At 37.8% G+C, this 12,930-nt stretch overlaps 1 protein-coding gene across 1 annotated transcript in view; it reads left to right on the plus strand.

The window, feature by feature from the left end:
* The window catches only part of FIG4 (FIG4 phosphoinositide 5-phosphatase), a 123,403-nt gene that overhangs the window by 11,749 nt on the left and 98,724 nt on the right, over positions 1-12,930 (plus strand). The window contains exons 2-3 of the mRNA NM_001114625.1: positions 4,305-4,403; positions 5,857-5,980. Of these exons, the coding sequence (NP_001108097.1) occupies positions 4,305-4,403; positions 5,857-5,980 (223 nt within the window). The remainder of the gene's footprint in view (positions 1-4,304; positions 4,404-5,856; positions 5,981-12,930) is intronic.

Raw genomic sequence — 12,930 nt, forward strand, 5'->3', positions numbered from 1 at the left:
GTTCCACCCAGGTCATTGCAACTGACAAGATTTCATTTTTGATGCCTGAGTCATATTCCATTGTATATATATATGTATTATATATACATATATATATAATACATACCATATCTTTATCCATTCATCTGTCAATGGACATCGAGGCCCTTTCCATATCTTGGCTATTGTGGACATCGCTGCTATAAACATTGGGGTGCACATATCCCTTCAAATCACTATGTTTGTATCCTTTGGATAAATGCCTAGTAGTGCAATTGCTGGGTCATGGGGTAGCTCTATTTTTAACTTTTTGAGGAACCTCTATACTGTTTTCCAGAGCGGCTGTGCCAATCTCAGCAGCATTTGATAATGGTGTGACTGCTCCCTCCTTTTCCAAATGATCCCCTCCCTTTGCTTTGATGAATCATGCTGTCCTGGTTTGTTTGTTTTTCCCCCGAAAACACTGGCCTTTTTTCTCAGTCTTCTAAGCTAGTTATTTCTCTGTATCCAGCCTCTGAATAATTTTATATAGAGTGCTTCAGGCTAGTTTTCTTTGGGGCTCCATCTCTATTTTCACTCTCCATACTAGGAGAGTAAACCTAGGAGATTAAACCATACTAGGTTTAATCCAGTCCTATGACTTTAAAGGCCATGTATGTGCTGCTGACACACTCTTAAGATCTCTCCTCTGAGCTCTGGTCTCAGAAGTTCTCACTTGATCTCTTTGGGAATGGTGTAACCAGAAGTCTTTCCCCTCAAACCTGATTCCCTGCAGTCCATACCACCCAGGCTCAAACAAAAGTAATTGGATTATGTTCTTTAAAAAAAAAAAAAAAAAAAAAAAAAATTGGTGTAAAAGTTGATGGCTTAACTGCCCACAAGAGGGCAGTGCAGGCAAGTGATTCTATCCACAGCAAGGCAAATGAGAGAGCAGTGGTTTTCTTTCTCACATTAACAGGCTCCACATGAGGTCGCTTTTCTCTGCACAAAACATTTTTAGGATTCTTGGACCACTTTAGAAGAGAGAATGTGGAAAGATATACTGCTCCCTGTTTCTTTTTCCCCACTCAGATCTGTTTGTAAATTCTGCGAATTTTGGCTGTTGGTTCCTCTGCTTCAAGAGTCTTCGGAAGAGTCTGGATATGGGAGATGTAGATCTGCCCTCCCATGTGGGTGTTCTAAGGGCCATTAAGGCATTTGCCCACTAGCACTTAGGAGTTACATCCGTCTTAATGACAAACTGCCAATTCACAGTCCTATTGCAATTACTCTTTACATTTTCTAGGATCTATTAAAATTTTAGGAATTTCATTCTGGAATTTTACCTCCCTTAAAACTATGATGTGCTTCCTTACTGAGAGATTGACTTACCCAAAGAGGATGGGTTTGTGTAAACCTTGTAGAAAGTTACCTGGAAAATTAAATGATTCGTTTGTGGTAGGTAGTGTTCTTTTTTAAAAAAAGATTTTATTTATTTATTCATGAGAGACACAGAGACATAGGCAGAGGGAGAAGCAGGCTCCATGCTGGGAGCCCGATGTGGGACTCAATGCCAGGACCATAGGATCGCGCCCTGGGCTGAAGGCAGGTGCTAAACCGCTGAGCCACCCAGGGATCCCCAGTAGGTAGTGTTCTTTTACCTAATACTTTACCCAATGCCTGTGGAACCCGACTGTGCTACCAGAACAGAGGTAGCAACCACAGAGGATAGGGAGTCAGCCCTAGTCTCCCCAGGGCTTATAATTAAGTGAAGGGGGCAAACATGTCCTAAATAAATTTAGATAAGGCCTTCAGAAGTAAGTGCTATAGATATACGTGCTTTGGGAAGGAGCAGGTGATGAGAGAGGATTGTTGCAGGTGGACATGGTGGGTATCAATCATCTTATCTTGGCTCTGTACATGGAGTTCTTTTGAGAGGTCCTTCAAGGCCAAACTCAGCGTCAGGACACCATCCTCTGGATCACTTGCTCTCACCCTCCCCACAATGACCTGCCCTTCCTGTGTTGTCATCATCCGGTTCATCTGTCTGTTACAGCACACTATTCATGGTTGTTAATTTGCATGCTCTTCTCTCCTGAGGACAAAGACTGATGACTAATAGATTTGTGCATTCTCCCATTCTGGCTCCATTCTGGTCCAATATCTGTTTTTCTTTCTCCAGAGGACTCTTTTCCCCCCCTCTGTTTTTCTATCTCTAAATGCAATGGCATAGATTCACTAATATCTCAAAAAGTAAAGGGGAGAAAAGGAACTAACAGTCATTGAGTGCCTTCTTTGTGTTGAACACCATTCATTGTGTTAGGTTTTCTGTGAGCATTTTCTCGCTCAACCTCATTTCTCTAAAAAACTCACCAAACTGCTTCCCTTTCAGGTCTTTGCACTTGCTCTTTCCTCTGGTGGGGACTGTTTTCCTCAAGTCCTCAAAAAGGTGACTCCCTTCTCTGCTAACAAACATGTATAGTTTACACACCACCCTAAAAAAGTTAATTTTATTAAATTGATTACCACCCCCTTTCATTCAGTGAGGGGCAGGGTCTCAGGGACAGGGATTAGCTGAGGCCAGGCTGAGAATCTTTGATCTCCTTCTCATTGTCCTTACCCTTCTGACTGCTCCACCAGTGCATCAAGTCCTCATCACTGGGTGTTTCCAGTTAGTTTACTAATTTTTATTAACATTGCTCTAGTTCTACCTCATTATAACTGGCAGTGTCATTTAGACCTTAACCCTCCTAGGAGATAAGGGGTTCCATTTGTTTGGCTAGCTTTCCTCTTAAGATTGGGGTAATCAGTCATCTTTTAATTGAATTCATGTTTAGTAATTACAGACACCACCCCTCTCCCCTTCTCCCTGTCCAGGCATTAGCAGGGTGGTGCAGGGACTGGGGCATATGCCCCCAGAACCAATCATCTTTTAAAGTAGAGTTTTGTTCTGTATAGCCTGGAAGTCTAGATCAGACTTTTGTAAATGGATGTATACTTAATAACAAAAACTCCACCTATTTCTGCAGATCTAGTGTTACATCAATAAAACCAAGTTACAACAATGTAACCAAGCTCATATTCTGATAGACACTAAAATCCTACTTTTAAAAATCTAACCCATCCTTTATTTTTTTTTAAAGATTTTATTTATTTATTCATGAGAGACACACAGAGAGAGAGGCAGAGACACAGGCAGAGGGAGAAGCAGGCTCTATGCAGGGAGCCCGACATGGGACTCGATCCCCGGTCCCCAGGATCACACCCTGGGCTGAAGGCAGCAATAAACCGCTGAGCCACCTGGGCTGCCCTTACCCATCCTTTAAAGCTCAATTCAAGTCCTGATTCCTCTGACATTTTATGTACCTGTAGTACCACACATTAACCTTTCCTGCTCTGAATTCCCATGGTCTGTATATTTCTGTTTGGCCATTAATCTAGAGGATCTTACTTGTTATTAAATTGTTTTGTGTATCAGAATGTTATCTGACCCATAAGATGGTAAGATGCCAGTTGAGTATAGCAATGTTTTCTCAATTTTTACTATGTCAAAAAAAGTGTGCCACTTTCAAGGACATTTTAGAGCAAAATATCTTTTTGTATTTTTCCTATTGGGTTTTACTTATTTTCTTAAAAATTACCCACCTTGTTTGAGTTTTCTTAAAAACACTTTCTTTAAATTTATGATTTTAAAAAATATTTTAATTATTAATTTTATTCTTAGTGTTTAAGAAGACTAATGCGGTCAGGTATAATGCACCACGGGAGTATTCAGGAAAGAAAGAATATTAATTATTTCCTGTAGCTTATCTATAAAAAGCCATTTGGGAAACTAACACTCATTTAAATCTTTTTATAGGACTTTGGGGTTTTTATTGCTATATAAAAGTCATTTTCAATGTTTTACAGAAAATTTATAAAGATTTATTTGATAAAATTTCAGTATTTTCATTGCTATAATTGTCCAAGCATTCCTGATTATATGTTGAGCTTTCTGATTCTTACTAGAGTTGCTTCTTCCTGGCAAAATTTAAACCTTAGTCTCTAGTTTGGAATTAGGTTAATCTCTATATAGTATAATTAAATTAATCTTACCTGGGTTACTGGGTACATTTCAGATTCCAGACCGATGTTTATCATGACATCACTAAGAATATTTCAATTTTAAAATTGACCTTTTAGAATCAGCCTTTCTTTAATCTGCCAGTTACATTTGACAGAAATATTTCTTTTCGAATGTAACCTGACCTTATTACAGTATTTAATTTCAGAAACCAAAGTGGTTATAAAATGTGTATAAGGAAAAATGTCTTAAAAAAACTAATGACTTTTCTTTTCATTTATAGAGATACTTTCTAGTTGGGAGCAATCATGCAGAAACAAAATATCGTGTTTTAAAGATTGATAGAACAGAACCAAAAGATTTGGTCATAATTGATGATAGGGTAAGTATCCTGGAAACCTGAATACAAACTGTGACTTTTGTACCTGTTGTTTAAAGGATATGAAATATCCTCACAGCTTTTATTGGTATATTTTTTTTCTCTTTTAATTAGGCATCCAACAATCACAATTATTTTTCATGGTTGGCTGGAATTTAAATCTCTAATCTGGTTTCTAGGAATTACAGATGTTACAAAGAATGCTGCAACTACATGTTGTCCTTCATTTTGATTTGTTTTACAAAGCACACTCTTTGGATAAGATAATGAGTGTATTTTCTTAAAGAAGTGGTATTTTAAGGATTTAATCTAATTTTTAATATTGCATACACTGAAGAGGTTATTTATTACTGTGCTTTAATATGAAGCTACACGAAGTCAGGGAGGATCTGTGCTGCAGACTTTTTATTAGGCTGCTAAAAATCACCTCTAGGTGATTTTCTGGTGACTTGCTATATGCATGAGAAAAATGTTAAGCTATTCTTATCTATATGTTATATTATCCAGAGCAGGAATATACACTTCATTCAGGTAGCACAAAAACATGAGACTGTTAGTTAGAAGTGAAATATGGCATGGTGGTATTGAATAGTTAATTTTAATTTTTCAAATGAGAGAACTTAACTTATCCTTTGTATTGAAGTTCCGTCTGTGAATATTTTGAATCCATCTCAATAGCTGGTTTCTCAAATATGTTGGTGGCTACAGCTTGCAACCCATTTTCACTAGGTTCTTCACCAAACTATTTTCTATGTTATAATAATTTTGGATAAATTATATATTGTGATTTCCAGCACTCATGAGTAATGTTGGTCTTCATTCTCCCCCCTTTCTGGGAGTTTTTATTAATATAATGTATTGATTCTTGGTTCTCTTTGGGGATGGGAGCAGTTGATTAGGGATTTCTTTGAGAAGCTAAGAAAAGCTGTGGGCCTCATAAAAATACACATTGGTATGTACAATCAAAACTTTGCACCTGGTTTTAAGGAGTTCATAGATTTCTTGAAATTTTCCTATGACCCTTTAAATGTATGGTTTGAAGATAAGTTCTTTTTTTTTTTTTTAAGAGTTTATTTATTTGTTAGAGCGCGAGTGAGTGGGGAAGGAAAAAGAATCAGAAGCAGACTCTACAGTGAGTGCAGAGCCCGACACAGGGCTCTACCCCACAACCCCTGTGAGATCATGACCTGAGCCAAAACCAAGAATTGGATGCTTAACTGACTGTGCCACCCAGGTGCCCCAGAAGATAAGGTTTTGGTACAATTTTTTGTTATAGCAATATGTGATCAAATAACTACCCATAATTGCTAATGTTAAAGAATTTTTTGGCTTTTTAAAATTATAGCTTAGTTATGCACTATTATGTACTTTTCTACGAAATAACTAGTGATTCTTACAGGCAATAAATAACCTAAGAATAGGCACAACCTCACAGATTAAATTTGCTTATTTTTAGCATGTATATACTCAACAAGAAGTGAGAGAACTTCTTGGCCGCTTGGATCTAGGAAATAGAACAAAGATGGGACAGAAAGGATCTGCTGGGTTATTTCGAGCTGTTTCAGCTTTTGGTGTTGTAGGTAAGAAATGTACCTCCTTCTTACTATCTCTTTTTTTTTCCTATATAGACTACTAAAAAATTGTTTTATGTGGTTTTATAATTATAACCCATTATCTGTGGTTTTGATTGTTTAAAATTTCATTATCCATCAGTCAGATATCAGGTCGTCTTTATATAGCATCTGGTATGTGCCGCTCAGTTTCATAGAGGCTATGAATAAATATAAAGGTAGTTTTTGGCCTCTAAGAAGTCTGTTGTATAGCTTGTTGAAGAATAAACAGTAAAAAATTAGCTTGGACTATAAACATCTGCCCTGCCATTCATCAACTGGAAAACAGATACTGGTATAACTGATTTAACAGTGAACAGGGATTTCTTCCAAGGAAATGCTAACAGCATAAAGTATCATAATCCTCTTCTTTGGCTACTGCTTTCTTACCCACTGAAAAACTTCATTCTCCAGAATTATAGACTATTAGAAACTTTGCTGTTTAAAATTATATCAGTGAGAGAAAATATCCCCCTCTTACCTGGATGACTAAAATAACTTTCACACAGAGAAGCAATCTAGACTTACGACTCACATGGAGGGCTTCAGATAATGGGTTTCTAGCTATGCTAACTTTATTGTTTTCAAAGTAAATGGGACCCTGAGTCAGCTTCAGAGTCCAGATTTGATGTTGATCACTTTATATACAGTTCTGCTTTGGTTTGAACCTCTCTACTTAAATTTTACTTAAATTCCATCCTTCCCTCAATCTAATAATGACTCTTTTACTTTGTTTATTCACAAACAAATACAGACCTGGTTTTGTCTTTTAAGGATTCTGCTGTCCACCTTTGGGACAGTACTGAGATGCCCTACAGTTCTGGTGTGTAAACCATCTCTCTTTGCAGTGAGTTAATCAACCTGTCCTTGCTGTACTATGGATCTGTCCCTGAGAGTCTTAGGCTGACTACACTAGGATAAGGGACAGACACAAATACACACGAGATAACTCCGTGATTGCGGTTAAGAGCCAAGGTGTGCAGTGGTAAGTTAAGTGGGGTGGAGATTGTATAAGAGGTAGAATAGAATAAGATTTGGATGGATGTGAGGAAGGGGTGAGAGAACCCCAGAAGGGATGACAGCAGAGGCACAGGCATGAAGACGTCCATGGTTCCTGGAATGTTGGCATGTAGTTGAGTGGGGCCAGATCACATGGGGCCTTGGCATTCAAGCAGAGGGCAATTGTATCTCTGCTTCTCTGTTGGCAGAAGCTTATTTTTGAGCCTGAAATTTTTTAAAGAGATTTAACAATTTTATCTTTGTACATTTTAAACCTGCCAGACTGTGTGCAATGTCAACCAAGTGATTGGTATCTATAGATGTTAACAAAATTAATATGGGCTTAGTTTCAAATTCTTACATTTTTCTAATCAGCACTTTCTATTCTATGACTCCATATTTGTTGAAACTTTGGTTATATTCATATTCTGCAGTATTTGAAGTTTTTCTCAATGTGCTCTCATAACTCTCCAGTATAATCCCTTTAGGTCCATTTTATGTCTAGGTGTTCATCAGGGAAGGTCAAGAGTTGTAGATGTGTTTAGGCTCTTCTTAGGAATGGCCTCTTTACTACATTTTCTGCTCAGTCTTGACAAGTATATTGAGCTTATATATTTATAACCTCAATAGAGGTTAACTCAATAGAGGTTATAAATATATATAGATATATTTATAGATAAGTGTGGATGTATGTCAAGCGAATTCATGTGTTTAAATTCCATAAATTCTGTAAGCATTAAGTTCTACCTTAAGTGTTTCATATATTTCATATATTTTAAATTAAAGAAAAAAAACCTGGAAATGCAATGTCTCTTAAATTTAGCAAGTTTTAATTTCAGTATTATTACGTTATTAAGTTAAACTTTTTTCTTTAAATGCTGATACTTTATTATAACTTTTAAAGTAGAAATTTCCTAAGGTATACGTTATATTATATTGAATGCCTCATTAGCCAGGGTTTATTATCCAAAATTGAACCTTCCTTGATGATTAAGAGTAACGAAGTGAAGATCAGTTATTGAGCTGTTTAAAAATAGCTGCCCTTGGGTATTCTGGAGTTGTATTGGGCAGTTTGCCTTTACATTAAATGGCCTCTAGACTGCTGTACTGTTTTGTTTTTATGGTTCTTTAGTCATCCTTCATTGTTCTTGGCATAGTTGCTTTTAACAGTATTCTTTGCCTCATTTTAAATCTATTGATAACTAAACTTCTAAAACCAGAAGTTTGATTTTTGTCAATTGATAAGCAGGTTTATAACCAGGTATTTATTCTATACACAAGTACTAATAAACCTTGGTGAGAGCTGAAGGTATCTTGTTTCTTCTGGAGGACATTCTTAAGTGTTGTGGTAGCTATTTCTCTTATGGTGAGAGGCCTCTGAAGATTGAGACTATCCTTGGATAATGAAGTCCACTGAAAGACTGACCTACCAGTAAAGTGACACAATAATGTACTAAGTGAGGATTTATTATTTTTATGGAAATGTATTTTATGTTTTCTCATCCAACCATGTAAATAAAGTTTCGAATCAGTGAAGAATAAATAGGGAGTTAAATGAAAGTCTGTGATTGTCTATTAAGTACTGTCTTAGAAACAATGAGGGATACCTACTAGCAAAACACAAAATGCCTGTCTTTGAAAAATGTTGTCTGATTGTCAGAATAGTACATATGGGAAATAACTAGAATGGTTGTCCTCTATTCTGTGGCCAAAATGTTTTCTCGGTTCACTTTTCAGCATGCTTAATTTATGAATGGTATTTTGCTGGATTGTTTTTAGACTGTTATCATGGTTAATTTAGTTCATCATCTGTAAGAATCAAGAGCAATGAGTCTAAGTTATCTGTAGTAATGGACCAGATTTTTTCCACCAATATGTCATAGACCAACACATGCTCCTACTGTACATAACTAGTCTGCAGCCTGGACCACATGTGACACATCGCATGTTATAATTACAAGCTTAGTAATACCTGAACTAGCTTATACCCTATTCAGGGCAAGTTCATTGGTCGGGCACTTGGATTGTAGCAATCTCAAATTGCTCTCAAGTTTCTAAACCCTTATTTTCAATTTATTTACTCTTCTTTTCATGGGCTTGGTACCCATGAAAAGCTCATGGATCATTGCCGGTCCCTAGACATGGGACATTTGTCTACCTTGTACATTTCTAACCTGCTCCATTGTTATTTGATGGCCAGCAGGAGGTTTAGGAAATCACTGGATGGGATCATGAGCATCCCTCCCAAAGTTGTTTTATCTGGTCTTGGGGCACATGGGTGGAGTTGATGGCTGGTCACCTGTAGTTTTTGTTTTGTTTTTAGAGATGGGGAGAAGCAGGGTGGGGCAGAGGGAGAGGAAGAGAGAGAATCTTAAGCAGGCTCCACATCCAGTGCAGAGTCCAATGCAGGGCTCAATCTTACAACCCTAGGAACATGACCTGAGCTGAAATCCAAAGTTGAATGCTCAACCAACTGAGCCACCCAAGTGGCCCTGGTTACCTGTAGTCTTTATTAGGCTTAGCTCTGTGACCATCCCAGCCCCTTTTGGTACATAGCTTTGGTTTATGGCCTTTTTCTGCCTATGTCACCTGTCGGAGGGTACTTTTTTAAGCTGCTAGTATGTTGAGGGGGAATAAATATCATATGTAGAATAAATATCATTGTAGCCAACTAAGTGAGGGACTCAGTTGTTGTTTAAAGCAACACCCTTAGAAATGGATTGCAGGTCCAAGGTAGTAAGGAAGACAACAACAACAAAGTGTGAGCCTCAGATTTGGTGTTGGAGAGTCACTTTGGTTCTCGAGGGCTCTGTTGTGCAAAGGTACCTTGTAGAGGTTTTTCATGTTTCTCTGCCAGAGTGCTATTCTCCCTGAAGGCTTTTAAGATAATGACTAGCTGGCATAGTGACCCCTGAAGCAAGGATATTGCATTCTTCCCTGTTGGTGGGCTAGTGGGGTCCTTTCCAGCCACCAGAACTCCCACTACATCCTCTTACATTGTCCTTTTTTATATACTTTGCTTGGTGTCCATTTCAAAGGAAACAGCCTTCTGTGCTTGAAGAGGGAGAAATCACTTTTGCTTGATGACTGTCATCTTAGCTTCTTGGAAGTACTCAGTAAAATTGGTGTGGGGTCAGAAGTACGCAGTGAAGATGAAAAAACTTGTTCTCATTTTAGTGTGTTCAAGAGATGAACAGGCTAACTCCTGGCAGATGTCTTTGCCTTCCTGGAGTCTTTTAATTGTTGGCTATCTTTGATTGGAACCTTTTAAAAAAGAGAGTGACAATTCCTGTTGGTAGTAAAAAGGAAGAAGAAAATAATTTCATTTATAATAAGCTGAAGAAAAAAATATAATAAGCTGAAGGCGTTTATGCTAGTAGAAGAGTCTCTTTTGTGCAATATATTTACTTCCCTTTATTCAAATTATGAAGAGAAAGGTAGAAGGTATAAGTAGTCTTGAGCTAAAAACAGAAGATTAAAATTCAGTTGGAATGTAGGTTGAGAAAGTATTGCAGAGATTTTTTTGTATAAAAAGTAAGTATAACAAGAATAAAAGGAAAACTCATTCATTTTGGAAATATTTATTATTTAAGCCCTTGAGTGTTTTTATGCTGCTTCTGAGGGCTTTACTTTTATCTTTCCAAAAAGATAACTTCTTTCTAACTTCCTTTTAATGTGACTGTCATCAGCCTTTCCTCCCTATTCCTATGTCCTTTATTTTTATTATTTTTTTTTTATTTTTTTTTTTAATTTATGATAGGCACACAGTGAGAGAGAGAGAGAGAGGCAGAGACACAGGCAGAGGGAGAAGCAGGCTCCATGCACCGGAAGCCCGACGTGGGATTCGATCCCGGGTCTCCAGGATCACGCCCTGGGCCAAAGGCAGGCGCCAAACTGCTGCACCACCCAGGGATCCCTATGTCCTTTATCTTTAATGGGGGGAATTTTTGCTAGTTTCTAAGGCAAAGAAAGAAGTAAATGAACATTTTTTTTTTTTTTAGAAAGCATTTTGTGCTTTGTGGATCTCTAAAATACAAGTATTTTTCACTATTTTAATGGCATATTTTCTTCAGTAGCCTGGCTCATAAAATCCTTGAGGCATCTTTCTCTTATATATTTTAGTTCATTTATGTTAATATAGTCAATTACCAGTTTCCTTTTTTTGTCATCTGAGAATAACAAGACAGACAGTGTGTATTTGTCAGTTCCAGAGCAAAAATTCATAGTATCAAGATACTGGCTCAGACTTTATAGAATATAACACTCTGAGAGAGAGAGAGAGTGCAAGTATGCACGAACACATGCACATGAGAAAGTTAGTTTTGAAAGATAGTTATGCTAGAGATAAGACTCTTGGCTGACATCTTTTTTTTTTTCCTCTCAGTGCTTTGAACATGTTATCCCACAGCTTTGTGGCCTCCACTGTTTCTGTTAAGAAGTCAGCTATATGACTATATCTGACTCATCCTAGGAGGGAGCTAGGGTGAGGGCAGTGGGGACCCAGTATTCTTGACCAGTTATGCTAGGGTAGAGCCTCCACTTTACAAGTAGGAGCTGCGAGAAGAAAGAAGGAAGACCCTGATCTCAGTGGGGCTTGCCTGGGAGTAGAGTTCCAGCAACACAGAGCTGGAGGGGACAAGACATTCTGGTCATGCTTGTACCTTCTGAACAGAAACCGTGGCCTTGGACTGAGAAGTGAGAAGAGAGGGAAAGCACTGTCTTCTTGGCTACTCCTGCCAGGAGTAGGTACTTTGTTACACTGGACTGAGAGAGGGGTATGAGAGAGAAGTGGATTATGATTCAGATACCACACACTTGCTGTTCTGACCACGGTTAGTAGCTTTTCTTGAATAAATATTTCTCCATTTGCTATTTGCCATTAGGACAATTCTCAGAATTTTTCAGTTTCTTTCTTTCTTTTTTTTTTTTTGGTCAATTTCACCAGTTAGTCTGTTTCACTGGCGAGAGTTTCTGCTGGGCTCCTCATGTTACCGTTTTGGAAGTGACCCCTACCCCCCAAAAGGAGTTAGTTTTCACTCTCAAAGCAAAAGTTCTGGGAACCAAACAGTTTTTAACCGAGATTATAGAGTAGTTAGCGTGCTGGTGAGAACTTAGTACTTTTAAGTTGGCCTCTCTTTAACCATCAATATACAGCATGTTCACTCCAATGATTTGACATAAAATATAACTTATTAATGCTCCAATATTAATAAAAAGCTTAACTATCACAAATGATGCTTGTGGAAGATTGCATGAGGGATATGCAATTTACTGGATATATTGTTTGCTGAAACCCTCCACTTTTCTGGAATCTGGCACCATCTCTCCTTGCCCCCATCTAAGTTGCCTCGTTATTGTATAAATGGCTTCCAGTGCAATGTGATTCTATACCTTAGCAACTGTTGATACATACAGGGCTAGGCACCCAACCCAAAGTTGGGCCAATCCAGGTCCTTCCCTAGGAATTCTGGAATTGAACTTGATAAAAAAAGTTGTTTCTTTCCAGTGAAGCTCTTGGATATAAAGCCATTAGCAGCTGTGTTTCCCACTATATAACCCGGAGAAGTGGAGGAGGCTGGTCTATGGAGGAGGCTAGTCTATGGAGGGAGACAAGAATGGAGTACATGTTCAGAGATGCGTCTTGACTAGGTGTTTTTCTGAGGTCCAGTGAAATTGTTGCCCTTTGGTGTCATGGATCACCTCAGTATCCTTAATATAAATTTCCTTTTTAAAAAGCTGACTCAAGTTGGGTTTTGGTATGAGTAATCAAGGGTTCATGTAGTTTGTTTTTCCTTTTGAGCAGCATATTCCAAAGTGTGTTCTCAAAACATTTATTCATGGTTACTTTCTTTTTAAAAAAGAGGATGAAGTTCTATCATCAGACAAATCTAGGGAGATACTTAATGCTTATCCCCCACTGA

The sequence above is a fragment of the Canis lupus genome, chromosome 12 (assembly GCF_011100685.1).
Source record: "Canis lupus familiaris isolate Mischka breed German Shepherd chromosome 12, alternate assembly UU_Cfam_GSD_1.0, whole genome shotgun sequence".
NCBI lineage: Eukaryota > Metazoa > Chordata > Mammalia > Carnivora > Canidae > Canis > Canis lupus.